The 14151-nt window shown below is 44.9% G+C and overlaps 1 protein-coding gene across 1 annotated transcript in view; it reads right to left on the bottom strand.

Moving 5' to 3' along the window:
* Positions 1-6852: 6852 nt before the first annotated feature.
* Positions 6853-14151, bottom strand: part of LOC135821729 (uncharacterized) — a 14299-nt gene continuing 7000 nt past the window's right edge. The window contains exons 5-8 of the mRNA XM_065334729.1: positions 10574-10822; positions 9589-9897; positions 9192-9242; positions 6853-7490 (exon numbers count right to left, since the gene is read on the bottom strand). Of these exons, the coding sequence (XP_065190801.1) occupies positions 7411-7490; positions 9192-9242; positions 9589-9897; positions 10574-10822 (689 nt within the window). The 3' untranslated portion in view covers positions 6853-7410. The remainder of the gene's footprint in view (positions 7491-9191; positions 9243-9588; positions 9898-10573; positions 10823-14151) is intronic.

Genomic DNA, 14151 nt, shown 5'->3' with positions numbered 1-14151 from the left:
TGCCTAGGCTTTACTGGTTCAAGTGGTGTTGTGTGAATACTACATGTAACAACGTCATTATGTTACCTGCCTAGGCTTTACTGGTTCAAGTGGTGTTGTGTGAATACTTTTGCGATTCTGCAAAATGACGAACCCAAAAAAGAATACTAGAGAAGAGCACAACATAATTTTTTTCTTCTACGTTCTAGCCGTTTTACGACTCCGTGGTTTGCGCCTTGCATTATTTCGCAGGCCAGTGCAGTGGCAGTGTTCGCACAACTAGCTACAGTGCATGTTGGCAACTGAAATCCGACCACCAGGGCGGCGTGCCGCGCCGCCCTGGGGGTCGGATTTCAGTTGCCAGCACTTACTACTAGTATACATGTACGTGTACTTCGCAGGTCTATGGCTGCGCAACGCCCGGCGCGTACTTGAGTGAGTCGACTGGATTTCATTGAGCAGAACTGTAGGATGCACGCCATGGACGGCGTCCACAGTTGTTGTTGTTGTTTTCTTTATTTGAATTCGCTAAAACCAAACGGACAGAACTGTCCAGTGACAAGGGAGCGAATGATGAGCGTCTTAATCACTATGCATCAAAACATCTCAGGACAAAATGAGACAGACTATATTAAGGGAGGGTCTGCACAACACTTTTACATAAAGGGGAGTACGAGAACAAAGGCGCTGCAGAAGTCGAAGCAAGAAAGCAATCAACGCCAGAGATATTTTTGTCCACCAAAAACAGAGAGAGAGAGAGAGAGAGAGAGAGAGAGAGAGAGAGAGAGAGAGAGAGAGAGAGAGAGAGAGAGAGAGAGAGAGAGAGAGAGAGAGAGAGAGAGAGAGAGAGAGAGAGAGAGAGAGAGAGAGAGAGAGAGAGAGAGAGAGAGAGAGAGAGAGAGAGAGAGAGAGAGAGAGAGAGAGAGAGAGAGAGAGAGAGAGAGAGAGAGAGAGAGAGAGAGAGAGAGAGAGAGAGAGAGAGAGATCCGAGAGCGAGAGAGAGACCATACAGGGCTCTAGAAGTGGACTGCATCGCGAAAGCTTCTCATCATGAACCAGCGCAATTATTGATTAATAGAGTCCATAACCCCAAAAGTGTGCAACTGGGGTCTGGCTGCTGTAGGCACAGTGCGCGGCGGAAATCCAACTTTAGTATTTACAGTCAGCATGCCGCTGAGGCACAGAGGACAACACTCCACATTCCGCGGTGCTTTGGAACCAGGGAGTTGTACAAGCGCAACGAATGTGACGTAAAGTTGGAATTCCGCCGCGCGGATCCCCATGTACAGAGTTGCACGCTCTTGACTCTTGTTAACCCTTTTTACCACCGCTACAAGGGTGTGCCATTCAGTCACTGGACGAAATTCTGCTTCACGTAAAAGTAAGGCAAATAGCCCACTCCACAACTTTATGGTCCTGGCAACTGGGCGTTTGAACTGTTGGGAAATGGAGTCCGAGACTACTACCATCACATTGACTAACTTGATATACAGTGCTGGCAACTGAAATCCGACTAAAATCATCATACACCTATGGTCCTGGCAACTGGGCGTTTGAACTGTTGGGAAATGGAGTCCGAGACTACTACCATCACATTGACTAACTTGATATACAGTGCTGGCAACTGAAATCCGACTAAAATCATCATACACCTGCAGACACTTAGGGTGAGACAACAAGTGAAGAAAAACGGCAGACTTCTTACGATCACAATCACCATCTGATTCCTCGTCTCCAACAACCGCAACCTCGTCCTCCGTTTCATCTCCCAACTCGTCCTCAGTGTCGTCCTCCGTGTCACTCTCCTCATCAACACTGATCGGTCCCCGGCTCGTTTGACGTTGTTTAACCTCTGTTCGTTGACTCCTCCTTTGATCTTGAATGGCAACTTGTTACCATTGTTGTTGTTGTTGTTGTTGTTGTTGTTGTTGTTGTTGTTGTTGTTGTTGTTGTTGTTGTTGTTGTTGTTGTTGTTGTTGTTGTTGTTGTTGTTGTTGTTGTTGTTGTTGTTGTTGTTGTTGTTGTTGTTGTTGTTGTTGTTGTTGTTGTTGTTGTTGTTGTTGTTGTTGTTGTTGTTGTTGTTGTTGTTGTTGTTGTTGTTGTTGTTGTTGTTGTTGTTGTTGTTGTTGTTGTTGTTGTTGTTGTTGTTGTTGTTGTTGTTGTTGTTGTTGTTGTTGTTGTTGTTGTTGTTGTTGTTGTTGTTGTTGTTGTTGTTGTTGTTGTTGTTGTTGTTGTTGTTGTTGTTGTTGTTGTTGTTGTTGTTGTTGTTGTTGTTGTTGTTGTTGTTGTTGTTGTTGTTGTTGTTGTTGTTGTTGTTGTTGTTGTTGTTGTTGTTGTTGTTGTTGTTGTTGTTGTTGTTGTTGTTGTTGTTGTTGTTGTTGTTGTTGTTGTTGTTGTTGTTGTTGTTGTTGTTGTTGTTGTTGTTGTTGTTGTTGTTGTTGTTGTTGTTGTTGTTGTTGTTGTTGTTGTTGTTGTTGTTGTTGTTGTTGTTGTTGTTGTTGTTGTTGTTGTTGTTGTTGTTGTTGTTGTTGTTGTTGTTGTTGTTGTTGTTGTTGTTGTTGTTGTTGTTGTTGTTGTTGTTGTTGTTGTTGTTGTTGTTGTTGTTGTTGTTGTTGTTGTTGTTGTTGTTGTTGTTGTTGTTGTTGTTGTTGTTGTTGTTGTTGTTGTTGTTGTTGTTGTTGTTGTTGTTGTTGTTGTTGTTGTTGTTGTTGTTGTTGTTGTTGTTGTTGTTGTTGTTGTTGTTGTTGTTGTTGTTGTTGTTGTTGTTGTTGTTGTTGTTGTTGTTGTTGTTGTTGTTGTTGTTGTTGTTGTTGTTGTTGTTGTTGTTGTTGTTGTTGTTGTTGTTGTTGTTGTTGTTGTTGTTGTTGTTGTTGTTGTTGTTGTTGTTGTTGTTGTTGTTGTTGTTGTTGTTGTTGTTGTTGTTGTTGTTGTTGTTGTTGTTGTTGTTGTTGTTGTTGTTGTTGTTGTTGTTGTTGTTGTTGTTGTTGTTGTTGTTGTTGTTGTTGTTGTTGTTGTTGTTGTTGTTGTTGTTGTTGTTGTTGTTGTTGTTGTTGTTGTTGTTGTTGTTGTTGTTGTTGTTGTTGTTGTTGTTGTTGTTGTTGTTGTTGTTGTTGTTGTTGTTGTTGTTGTTGTTGTTGTTGTTGTTGTTGTTGTTGTTGTTGTTGTTGTTGTTGTTGTTGTTGTTGTTGTTGTTGTTGTTGTTGTTGTTGTTGTTGTTGTTGTTGTTGTTGTTGTTGTTGTTGTTGTTGTTGTTGTTGTTGTTGTTGTTGTTGTTGTTGTTGTTGTTGTTGTTGTTGTTGTTGTTGTTGTTGTTGTTGTTGTTGTTGTTGTTGTTGTTGTTGTTGTTGTTGTTGTTGTTGTTGTTGTTGTTGTTGTTGTTGTTGTTGTTGTTGTTGTTGTTGTTGTTGTTGTTGTTGTTGTTGTTGTTGTTGTTGTTGTTGTTGTTGTTGTTGTTGTTGTTGTTGTTGTTGTTGTTGTTGTTGTTGTTGTTGTTGTTGTTGTTGTTGTTGTTGTTGTTGTTGTTGTTGTTGTTGTTGTTGTTGTTGTTGTTGTTGTTGTTGTTGTTGTTGTTGTTGTTGTTGTTGTTGTTGTTGTTGTTGTTGTTGTTGTTGTTGTTGTTGTTGTTGTTGTTGTTGTTGTTGTTGTTGTTGTTGTTGTTGTTGTTGTTGTTGTTGTTGTTGTTGTTGTTGTTGTTGTTGTTGTTGTTGTTGTTGTTGTTGTTGTTGTTGTTGTTGTTGTTGTTGTTGTTGTTGTTGTTGTTGTTGTTGTTGTTGTTGTTGTTGTTGTTGTTGTTGTTGTTGTTGTTGTTGTTGTTGTTGTTGTTGTTGTTGTTGTTGTTGTTGTTGTTGTTGTTGTTGTTGTTGTTGTTGTTGTTGTTGTTATTGTTAAATCTTGTGTTCCCAGTGTCCTCGCCGGTGCTTGATCTCCAGTACTGTAATAATTCCTTGAATAATTAGCCGTTGATCGTCTAGGTCTTTGAATGTTGATTGTGTTACTTTCTTTGTTGAATTCCGTTCCCTTCAGCCTTCTTTCTCGTTGTTCACAATCAGTGCTTGCCTCATCCATATATGCACGTGCCACCGACACCACAGACTCAGCCCCAGCACCGCCGATGATAGATGTAGGTGGCGGTTCTGGGGGAGGCAACGGCAAAGACGGCGATGAGGGCATTACCTCATCACAGCGTCCACTTTGGTCTTGGTCTTTTAGTTTTTCTGTTCTTTGTCGTGCACGGTATGCTAGTCAGTTGAAAGTACTTGAGGACTGATGAGTCCAGCGGGGACGAAACGTACGTCGAGCTATGTCGTTGCTGTGTCATCATCTATGTGCCATGCGCTACTTGATGTACCAGCCTGCTATGCCGGATACCGCCAGCCATGCATCGACCAGGCGCCAGGCGCGAACTGATGGTGGTGGTGGTGAGAAGGAGAGCTCTGTGCCAGAACTTTGCAGCCTAGAGAGCGTGTGTGGGCAGGCGTGTGTTTACCGCCATATTGCCAGGTGTGTCTGTACCACCGTATTTATCAACCATAAGTACAGCTGCAGTGGTGTCTTGAATTTCATTCTCCTGAGTCAAGCTCCGTATGAAGACATCCAAGAAGAAGATTGCCTGATGAGTCCAGCGGGGACGAAACGTACGTCGCAATCGAGCTATGTCGTTGCTGTGTCATCATCTATGTGCCATGCGCTACTTGATGTACCAGCCTGCTATGCCGGATACCGCCAGCCATGCATCGACCAGGCGCCAGGCGCGAACTGATGGTGGTGGTGGTGAGAAGGAGAGCTCTGTGCCAGAACTTTGCAGCCTAGAGAGCGTGTGTGGGCAGGCGTGTGTTTACCGCCATATTGCCAGGTGTGTCTGTACCACCGTATTTATCAACCATAAGTACAGCTGCAGTGGTGTCTTGAATTTCATTCTCCTGAGTCAAGCTCCGTATGAAGACATCCAAGAAGAAGATTGCCTGATGAGTCCAGCGGGGACGAAACGTACGTCGCAATCGAGCTATGTCGTTGCTGTGTCATCATCTATGTGCCATGCGCTACTTGATGTACCAGCCTGCTATGCCGGATACCGCCAGCCATGCATCGACCAGGCGCCAGGCGCGAACTGATGGTGGTGGTGGTGAGAAGGAGAGCTCTGTGCCAGAACTTTGCAGCCTAGAGAGCGTGTGTGGGCAGGCGTGTGTTTACCGCCATATTGCCAGGTGTGTCTGTACCACCGTATTTATCAACCATAAGTACAGCTGCAGTGGTGTCTTGAATTTCATTCTCCTGAGTCAAGCTCCGTATGAAGACATCCAAGAAGAAGATTGCCTGATGAGTCCAGCGGGGACGAAACGTACGTCGCAATCGTCGTTGCTGTGTCATCATCTATGTGCCATGCGCTACTTGATGTACCAGCCTGCTATGCCGGATACCGCCAGCCATGCATCGACCAGGCGCCAGGCGCGAACTGATGGTGGTGGTGGTGAGAAGGAGAGCTCTGTGCCAGAACTTTGCAGCCTAGAGAGCGTGTGTGGGCAGGCGTGTGTTTACCGCCATATTGCCAGGTGTGTCTGTACCACTGCTATAATAATAATAATAATAATAATAATAATACCGGTAATGGCATAATCTTGGGATCTCGTCAAAAAATTATGCTCCGGCATAATATACGGATTCCAACGTGTAAGGTCGGCATAATCTTTCGGTTTAGACAAAAATTATGCTTAGGGGCATAATGCAGCTTTGTCAGAAAGCCTGCAGATGTTTTTTTTTAAATACCCCAGTTACGACTCCTTGTCTGCAGAAACACTGCTCAACAAAAAGACTACAGGTAAAACTCACCTTGGTCAGCCAACCCCAGTTTGTCCGGCAAATAGGTCAACTGACCAATGAGAACACCTGGAGTTGGCCGACAAAAGCTGGTCTTAAAAACACCACAGAGCGTCTCTCACATGTCCGCCTTCCATCTTCGCTGCATTTCCGCAATCTCACACACACACACACACACACACACACACACACACACACACACACACACACACACACACACACACACACACACCATTGGACCATTGGACACACACACACACACCTGGTCCTGGTAAACACTGCCATTACGGTCACGTGTCCCCTTACGGGGCCGACAATATAGAACGACGAGCGGGACCATGTTCGAGAGAGCCATCTCCAGCAGCTATGGATCTGGCTTATCATCGGAAACGATTCCTCTCACGGCTGCCGCTAGAACTGGTCCATCACTCTCCACAACAGAGCGAACATTCCATGAGCCAACGCTCAGAGTCGTTCCAAGTTGTCGTCTTCGTGCAGTAGTTTGCTCCACTCGCGGGCTTGCAAAGCCTCGCGAAGGACTCCGAGGTGGGGGCGACGAGGAGAGTGTCGGCATCGTAACTATCCGACCAAGTCTCCTGTCGGTGAATACCCCACCTCAGGCACTGTTGGCCTGGACGGCTGGGGACACCCCAGGCCGTCCACAACAGCGAGAACAAGCACGGACGGAGGCCAGAAACAAAGCCCGGAAAAGTAAAACCGTCCTCCACCAGAGCAGAGAACACACACATTGTCAAGATGTTCAACTATTTGAAATCTTTCAAACACACACACACACACACACACACACACACACACACACACCATTGGACCATTGGACACACACACACACACACACACACACACACACACACACACACACACACACACACACACACACGGAAACATCAGGATTGCCCATGGACCTTCTGAAAATACTACAGTCACAATTTCGCCTATATGTGACTTCTTGAAAGTCAATGAACTGCAAAACAACGTATATTTATGCTATCAGGAACAACAATGCTCTTGGTGCATTTCTGCACTTGATGTAGTGGAAGGAACATAGATTACCAGTGAGAAAAGTATACAACACAACATTGCAGATGGATCAAGACCTCCCACAAGCCAGGGTGTAAACGATCGAGAAGCGCAAAGTGCTCATTTGTTACTGGAATGCATATTGGAGAGTCGTTTTTAAAACAAATGGACTCACATCCACGTGCTAATACTTGTCAAGTGAAGAAGGATGTGCTGGAGAATTCTAGATGAATTATGTTGCTATACGTGCAGGCGGGAATAGCACAAGGAAAAGTTAGAAGAGGGGAAGTATTCGTAAAGAGGCTGGTGAAAAAAAACTAAGACATAATTATCAGCACTTGAATGTGCGTACGGTGAACTAACAAATGCAGATATCGTCCACCCATGTAAGTCGGCCACAGAGCAAGTAGATGGCTTTACTCATGTCAAAGTACTTGTACACAGCGGAAGCCGCCAGGATAAACGAAGCGGGCCTTGGCAGTGCAACGACAGCTAGCTCTGGACTTGGATCCACTGTAGCCATGGTGATGCCATCGCAACTTGCCTGTGTTCTTGCAGGGCGGACACGGTGGCAAGCGTTTACAGATGGAGTGTGGCGACGATCAGGAGAACTAGAGCGAGCAGAGATGATGGCATGACAGGTCCATAAGAGGCTCCGGCTGAACGGAAAGAAAAACAAAAGAAAATCACTCCCTCAGTTACTCCATCATGTATTGAAACGTGAGCAACTTTTGCAAGAGATTTAATGTCGCTACTCCCACGACCATCACACCATGGAGAGTATAAATAGCCCCGAACTGCTCTGTAAATTGATTGTAGCCAGTACATGATCAGTACAACAACTATAAAGTACATGAACATAAATGTGACCATACAGGGCTGTAGAAGTGGACTGCATCGCGAAAGCTTCTCATCATGAACCAGCGCAATTATTGATTAAAAGAATCCATAACCCCAAAAGTGTGCAACTGGGGTCTGGCTGCTGTAGGCACAGTGCGCGGCGGAAATCCAACTTTAGTATTTACAGTCAGCATGCCGCTGAGGCACAGAGGACAACACTCCACATTCCGCGGTGCTTTGGAACCAGGGAGTTGTACAAGCGCAACGAATGTGACGTAAAGTTGGAATTCCGCCGCGCGGATCCCCATGTACAGAGGTGCACGCTCTTGAGGTTATGTACTCTTGTTAACCCTTTTTACCACCGCTACAAGGGTGTGCCATTCAGTCACTGGACGAAATTCTGCTTCACGTAAAAGTAAGGCAAATAGCCCACTCCACAACTTTATGGTCCTGGCAACTGGGCCTTTGAACTGTTGGGAAATGGAGTCCGAGACTACTACCATCACATTGACTAACTTGATATACAGTGCTGGCAACTGAAATCCGACCCCCTGGGCGGCGCGGCGCGTCGCCCAGGGGGTCGGATTTCAGTTGCCAGCAGTGTAGCACCCAAAACGAACTGTGCAACACGCCACAAAACCATCCCAAGGTGGCTGCGGGGGATCTCAGTGGCACAAACTACCTGCATGATTGCAAAGTGAGCATGTTGGCCATAGCAAGAGAGTGATTATGTACTCATGGTGACATGCACTGGTGCTTTCTCCGAAATACTACAAAATAGTACAAATCAATCAATATTATGTGCTAGAGATTTAATTTCGCTAATTTCGCTGGTTTTGCTGATATCGCCGCTTGGTGCCAACCGGCTAAAGTAAATCGCAAACCAACAACCTTCCAACTTGGAAGGCTCAGGTTCGAGCTACGTATCACGACAACAAAGAATGCCGAAAAGTTACTGGATGACGAAACTAGTAAGACTGTTCGACATACCGGCCCTACTACAACTCGACGACACAAAGCAACAGACCACCCAACTTGGGAGGCTCAAGTTTATGTAATAAACATAGAAAGGTGAAGCTAAGCGAAGAGGAATTGTGACATAGGAAACGTCAACATCCTACTGAACTCCACTATCATGTATGATGGACTAGTTATGTACAATAACAAGTAGTTCCACACGACACATGAGCCTTCCAAGTTGGAAGGTTGTTGGTTTGCGCCTTGGAGAAGTGTTGGAGCTAGGTGTCAGGTCGCCGAATGTCTCAGTACTCCTTGTCAGTTTTGTGCCTTTTTGTTGCACTCGCTGACTGCATAAGATCTGGTTATGTTGGTGGACAGTTAGTCATAAAACTCGTAACATTCTGTCCTTCTCCCTTTCACCCAATTTTCTGGTCAATGTTGCTACGATAAACTGGCTCTCATTTGCCACCACCCGTATTTCGATACAGCCATCCGGAGTAGAGAAACAGCCAGAAGAAAAGCAAATTTTACACATTTGTTAAATTAAAAAGCCAAATCACCTCGTGCTGAAGTGCTTGAAGGAGCTATGGTGGTTGGATCTACACCAACATCTAAACGAAAAGAAAATGCATGCACACACACACACACACACACACACACACACACACACACACACACACACACACACACACACACACACACACACACACACACACACACACACACACAAACACATCCACACACACACACAGAATGAATTTCGGAATCTTTGGAAAAGGCTTTGCCCAAACGGCCCCCTAGCTCAGCATTTGTTGTCATAAACTATGATCACACCACAACAACACACAAATGTGACATAACTACAAAAACATACACACCAACAACATACACAACTGTGACAACAACAACAACGACAACATACAAGCACACAACTGTGCGAATAGTGGCAGGCCTTACTGTAGGATTTGAAGACGATCACGGGGTACTTGTATTGGCTGACGGGCGTCATATCGGTAGTTTGGTCGAAGAAGAGCAACTCGTACGTATCCCACTTCAAATTAAGTGGGCTAGTGAAAGCTGTCCAGCCGCACACATCAGCAGATGTTGTAGCCTCGTAGCACATTGAGTCGTACACACGATACTCAGCGTTTGTAGCCACGTTGGGAGCGAAGGCAAATGTGCTTGTATTATCCTGTGTCATGTTGTGCGTCTGGATGAGAACGTTTTCTTGATTGGTGAAACCACTTAGAACGGTAGAAAAGACAGCTGCAGAGAAACATATGCAAGAGAGTGGTGTGTGTGTGTGTGTTTGTGTGTGTGTGTGTGTTTGTGTAGTGAAGTTTGCGTGGAAACGTTAGTGAAAGACAGATAGACAGACGAGATGGACAAAGACCGTAATATATTTCTAGCCATAAAGTTCGTGTGACACACAACACTTGCGACAAGGAAATGCCTGTCGTGAACTGTCACAGTGTTGCCAAGTGCCCTCTGCCCCCATGCGTACTGCCAAGTGCCACTTTGAAGAATTTTTCAGAGCTTTGATTACTCGTGTATCCGAGGCAAACGCTATCAAGCAGTCAAAGCTCAAGCCAAAAAAGGAACAAAAATTCAAGCCATGGACTATTAAGCAGGTCTCCAAGGCTGTGAAGATACTATCAGCAGTGAAGTCCGTCATACCGACCGTTTCAAGACGACTGGTCACGGAACAAACAAAAAAACGGAGCGAAACTGTCGAAAGCTTCTATGCGGCATCACCACGTTCATTCGACTCATCACAGCGAAGGCTGAAAGATGGTGGTCATCACACCAGACAAAATTAGTTGCATTTTGCATATTGCCAAATGATTTTCCTTTCGCTGGCCGTATAGTCAAGGCTCTGTCGGTACTTTGAGGTATAAGCATACTCTCACACACTGGGAAACTGACAAGAGAGGAAGCTTACCTTCCTGTGCCAGCGCCGGACTCATGGAGTAAAGAACAGCTGCATAGGTAGTCATGCCAACCATCATATTGGCAACGAAGTTCGTGCTGCTGTTGACTTGACTGGGGGTGAGGTCAGCGCTGACAGTCTGCATGGTGAGTGATGTGAAAGTAGGACGCACTGCCGTTCCCAGGATAGCCTGCAGGACTATCATACCAATGGTTCCAGTTGGGACCCCGGCAGCAATGAGATGTGAGCCAACCGTTGCACCTGTGTATGACGCACAAAAAATTATTATTATTATTCCAGTCAACTTCGCTTGTAACGACACTCGGCGGGGCATCAAAAAGGTGTCCTTATTTTGCGAAGTGCCGTTATACCCGAAGTCTCATTTCATGTTTTACAGTGGGATGGTACTTTGCTCTGGGTATGGAAATTCTGTCGGTATTGGCGAAGTTGACTGTATAATGATGATTTTTATATTAAAACAGAAGAAATCACGCGGAAACGAGTTATGAAGTAACTATCCACGACTGTAACAAGGTAAGAATTTTTATTATTATTATTATTCAAAGCATCTGTCGGGGACATGAACTGCCTGAAAAGAGAGAAAAAGCCAGACCCACCTGGGCTTGAACCCGGGACCTTGCTTGTCATGAGCAATGCTCTAACCACCGAGCTATGGGACCAGGCTGAACCTAGAAGGCGCTGACAAGTTTTTCACTCCAAAGACAGCTCACAACACATGCCACACATACTGATGGAACTTCAAGTGACTCGGGTCTTCTTCCCTCCCCCATGGGACCAACCACGGTCAGTTTCTGGAACGTACTACGGTACCAGAGGTAAAAGTCAGTGATTAATTTGTTCAGCCTGGTCCCATAGCTCAGTGGTTAGAGCATTGCTCATGACAAGCAAGGTCCTGGGTTCGAGTGCTGGTGGATCTGGCGTTTTTTCTCTCTTTCCAGGCAGTTCACTTCCCCGACTGATGCTTGAATTTGAAGTTCTCCCAAATCTTTCAAAATTATTTCCCCCCCCCCCCCCAAAAGATAAGTATTAGATCGCAAGTATCCATGCAAACACACACATCCAGTCAAACGAGGCACTTGTCATAAAGTATCCGAACGTTTTCAGTCCTTCTCATTACGGATTGCACAGAGAATCTGAATGGCTCAAGTGAGAAAGACTAAAATTATAAAACTAGTATTCTTTTTTCATCATTTCTTCCATATCACATTTGCTTCTCCTTCCCTGTTCTTGACCGCTTTCATATCCACTCGTTTTGAACATAATATACAGCCTTTGTGAAAATGACTCTTCAACTCGTTCCGTTCATCGCCATTCTAAGACTGTTGTCGCCTCATCGTTTATTTACTCATGTTGTTGCTACTCAACACTTGCAAGCCAGATGCTCAGTGTTGAGTTTCGGAGAGAAAAGAGCAGTACGTGGCATGTGGCCTCTACAGTCCATTTCAAAACTATAGACGCGTACCTAGGCAAAAACCGTTATGCCAGCATCTATACCACATAAAATCTGTGATCACTTTGTGCATAATTTTTTCCAAATTGGGCGTCTGTTATCCAATCGTTTAGAAACTATATGAGAGTAATTGTGGAGCGGTCCTGAGCAATATTCCGAAAACTATTCTCAAAAAGTTCCAGCCAAATTTGAAATATTTCAAAAACCCTACGCGTCTATAGGTTTGAAATGCACTGTAATTTCCTAAAACTTTGAAATTCTCCGTGAAGTCCAAATTTGAAATTGTTGCTACTATTCAGTATTGTTATTAAACAAGCGTTTCGGAGAGAGCAGTTTTTAATCTAGCTACACATTCACACTTCCTTCCATCTGTTTATGCTTTGTTTTGCTGATGCCATGTTTCACAGTATAGTATGCCGCGGTCGGGCCGGTTCTGGGACAGGTACATGGTCCAGCCTCACACGCGCATGTTGTTACCTGCTGAAATTGTCCCCCGCTGAATACATGTACAGTACGGATCGGCTATAGCGTTGGTGTTTGATTTTCGTGAAAATATCACTATAGGCGATATATTACTACAGGCGATCTGCATACTTAGGTATGCCTGACACATGCGTGTATGGTGTCATTCGAACCAGTGCAGCGTGCAGAAGCTAGAAGCGTGCTGTGCATGCGACTGTGCAGTACGCGCAGTGCAGAACTACTTCCTGCGGAAACAAAAACTTCGTGACTTTTTGACATGAGTTTTCAAGGAGTTGTGCTCAACAAATGTGTTCTTTTGGAATAGAAACACTTCAACACATTCAAGCGACATATCAACAATATCTACAGGATCGATCAGTGGGAGTAGAGTCTCAGTCTGGGTCGCCATCGCTCGACTCATCACCGCTGAAACCGTTCCAAGTGGCAGGTCGATCGACGCGTGATGTCGTATGTCACGGAGAAGCTTCTCCGCGTCCCTGAAGTGATCGTCTTCGCTGTTAACTGAATGCCTTCTCCAACATCTCGGCGGAGACCACGGTAGCGCTTTAGCGCTGGTACTCATTACTGCCTCCGCTCTCGCTCGAGGATGCCCCGGAACAACAAGCCCAGCCAACGCCAAACATTTCGAATTTCCTCCGAGGGATATCATAGTCGTACCAGCGCTTCCTGATGGCCGCGATCAGATCTCGCAATGTACGACGTGTAATTTGTTATGATCATCACTATAGCCGATGAAAAATGTATGCAATAAAATCATTTTGACAAAGAAATCGTATCATTATAGCCGATATATTACTATAGCCGATTATTACTATAGCCGATCCGATATGCATAGAAAGGGGTGGTTTACGATAATGAATTTGAGAATACGATCACTATAAGAGGTATATTACTATAGCCGACAACCCTATAGCCGATCCGCACTGTACTATAATCAAATTTTTGTTGCCCTCTATTTCCCTTTCTTTCACTTTTATTTGTCCATATAAGATAAGTTTCAAGTAGTCCCCATTCCATTGTTACGTAGATTCACTGACGAATGTAACAAGCAAACAGTTCTGAACAAATCCTCGCCTTCACTTTCGTCGTGTGCCTTGCGATCGTCGTGTAACATTTTACACATACATGTCCCGGGCATAGTGCAGGCATAGTGCAGGCATAGTGGGATGGTCTAAGACCATGATTGAGAAACAGAGGGTACCAGGTTCAAGTCGTGCTTGGAAGCGGAAGGAATTTTTCCAGCCGTGCTGCGACCCACAGTTAATTGGGAACTCGTGGCCTGGCACGAGGGTAACATGGATGCAGCTAATGGGATTTCGGTCTTTGACCACTTGGTGGTGGGTCTGATCTACTCACCTCCCACCGTTTAGGCGCTGCATCTGCGCCTTTGATCCTAGAGGGTGGTGGCGTTCCCACGGCGGATGCGGAAAACTCGGCTTCCAGCCGAGTCTCACGCGAACCGTGAAATTTATTATTATTTTTATTTATTTTATGTCGGCATAATAGGAAAGGCTGACAGTATAATCAGTCCTCTTTGTAGCTATATTGTCACTTCAGCATTGGGCATTGTCACTATTATTATTTTCTTTCGAGATTTTTGTCATTCGGAACTTGATAATTTTACCAATGCATTTCC

Source organism: Sycon ciliatum, chromosome 7 (genome assembly GCF_964019385.1).
Source record: "Sycon ciliatum chromosome 7, ocSycCili1.1, whole genome shotgun sequence".
NCBI lineage: Eukaryota > Metazoa > Porifera > Calcarea > Leucosolenida > Sycettidae > Sycon > Sycon ciliatum.
The sequence above is the reverse complement of the archived record's forward strand: the minus strand, read 5'-3'. Positions and strand labels throughout refer to the sequence as shown.